Genomic DNA, 1,118 nt, shown 5'->3' on the forward strand with positions numbered 1-1,118 from the left:
GGCGTCGGCGAGGCGAGCAAAGGGATGGGAGGAGGGGTGACGCCCACCCCCGCCCCGCGCGCGCCGCCTCCGCCACCCCTCGCTGCGTCAGCGTGCCAGGCGGGCGGCGCGGCTGGGCGGCGGGCCGGGGTGGCGAGGGGCGGGGTGGCGGCGCGGCGGGGCGGGTCGGACGAGGCTGGCAGGCAGCGCTAGGGGAAGGAAGGGCTGCGAGCGCGAGTGGAGCACAGCGGAGCGCCAGTGACTACACGGTGGCCAGGCCAGGCGGAGGTGCTGAGCCGGAGCGGTGCGAGACGAGGCGGGGTTGGGCGCTAGCACGGCCTGCTCGGCCAGCACGCTGGTGCTCTGCTTGGAGGCGGGAGCTGCCGACGCGCTCCGGGACCAAGGGACCACGGGACCACGGGACCACGGGGTCACGACCTCACGCGACCCTCCCCGACGCGGCCCTTGAGCGGGCAGGGGGCAAGGCCTTCGTCGCGTGCCGTCGCGGGTCCCTTTCGCCTCCGCTTCGGAACACGGACGCGCGCGCTCGTCCCCGGGGGGTGTGCGCTGCCGAGAGCATCCCGAGCAGCACGACGACGAGCAGGACGCCGTCGAAGCACGCCGCGCGGGGCGGCCCGTCGCGCCGTCGTGGACCCCCACCCCGAGTGTTGTCAGTTCGCGACCTTCGCGGGCACGATCGTGTCGAACGGTTCGGGCGGCCGCTCATCCGTCCTTGTCAACCGGGCCTGGACAACGCGCACGCGAGTGTGTCAATAATTGACTAACAGTGCCGCTCCCCACCACTGGCGCGCCAGCACGGCCCGCGAGGAGGAAAAAGACAGAGAGAGGTTAGGAGGCGGCCGCCAAAAGGATTTCCCGACTGAAGCGAGCACGACCCCGGCCGCCACCCTGGAGCCCGACGTGGACACGGCGGTCTCGGACGCGGACCTCTGGGCCATGCACGTGCGGAAGCAAGGTGAGTACACCGCGTTCATGGCGCGGCTTGGAGGTTAGGGCGGCCTCGTCGTGGTGCGCCAGGACGGGGCGCGAGGGGCCTCGGCGAGAGCCAGGGGCACCTCGTACGGGAGGGGCGCGCGCGCGCGCGCGAGGGCGAGCGTACGCGGCGTGGCGGGGGGTGG

At 73.7% G+C, this 1,118-nt stretch overlaps 1 protein-coding gene across 1 annotated transcript in view; it reads left to right on the top strand.

Annotated features, from left to right (window-relative positions):
• The first annotated feature begins 242 nt into the window (after positions 1-242).
• LOC127749171 (disks large 1 tumor suppressor protein-like) overlaps positions 243-1,118 on the top strand; it is a 28,977-nt gene continuing 28,101 nt past the window's right edge. Inside the window, exon 1 of the mRNA XM_052266300.1 lies at positions 243-955. Within this exon, the coding sequence (XP_052122260.1) occupies positions 937-955 (19 nt within the window). The 5' untranslated portion in view covers positions 243-936. The remainder of the gene's footprint in view (positions 956-1,118) is intronic.

This window comes from Frankliniella occidentalis, unplaced genomic scaffold, assembly GCF_000697945.3.
Source record: "Frankliniella occidentalis isolate FOCC.00 unplaced genomic scaffold, Focc_3.1 Scaffold37, whole genome shotgun sequence".
Lineage (NCBI taxonomy): Eukaryota > Metazoa > Arthropoda > Insecta > Thysanoptera > Thripidae > Frankliniella > Frankliniella occidentalis.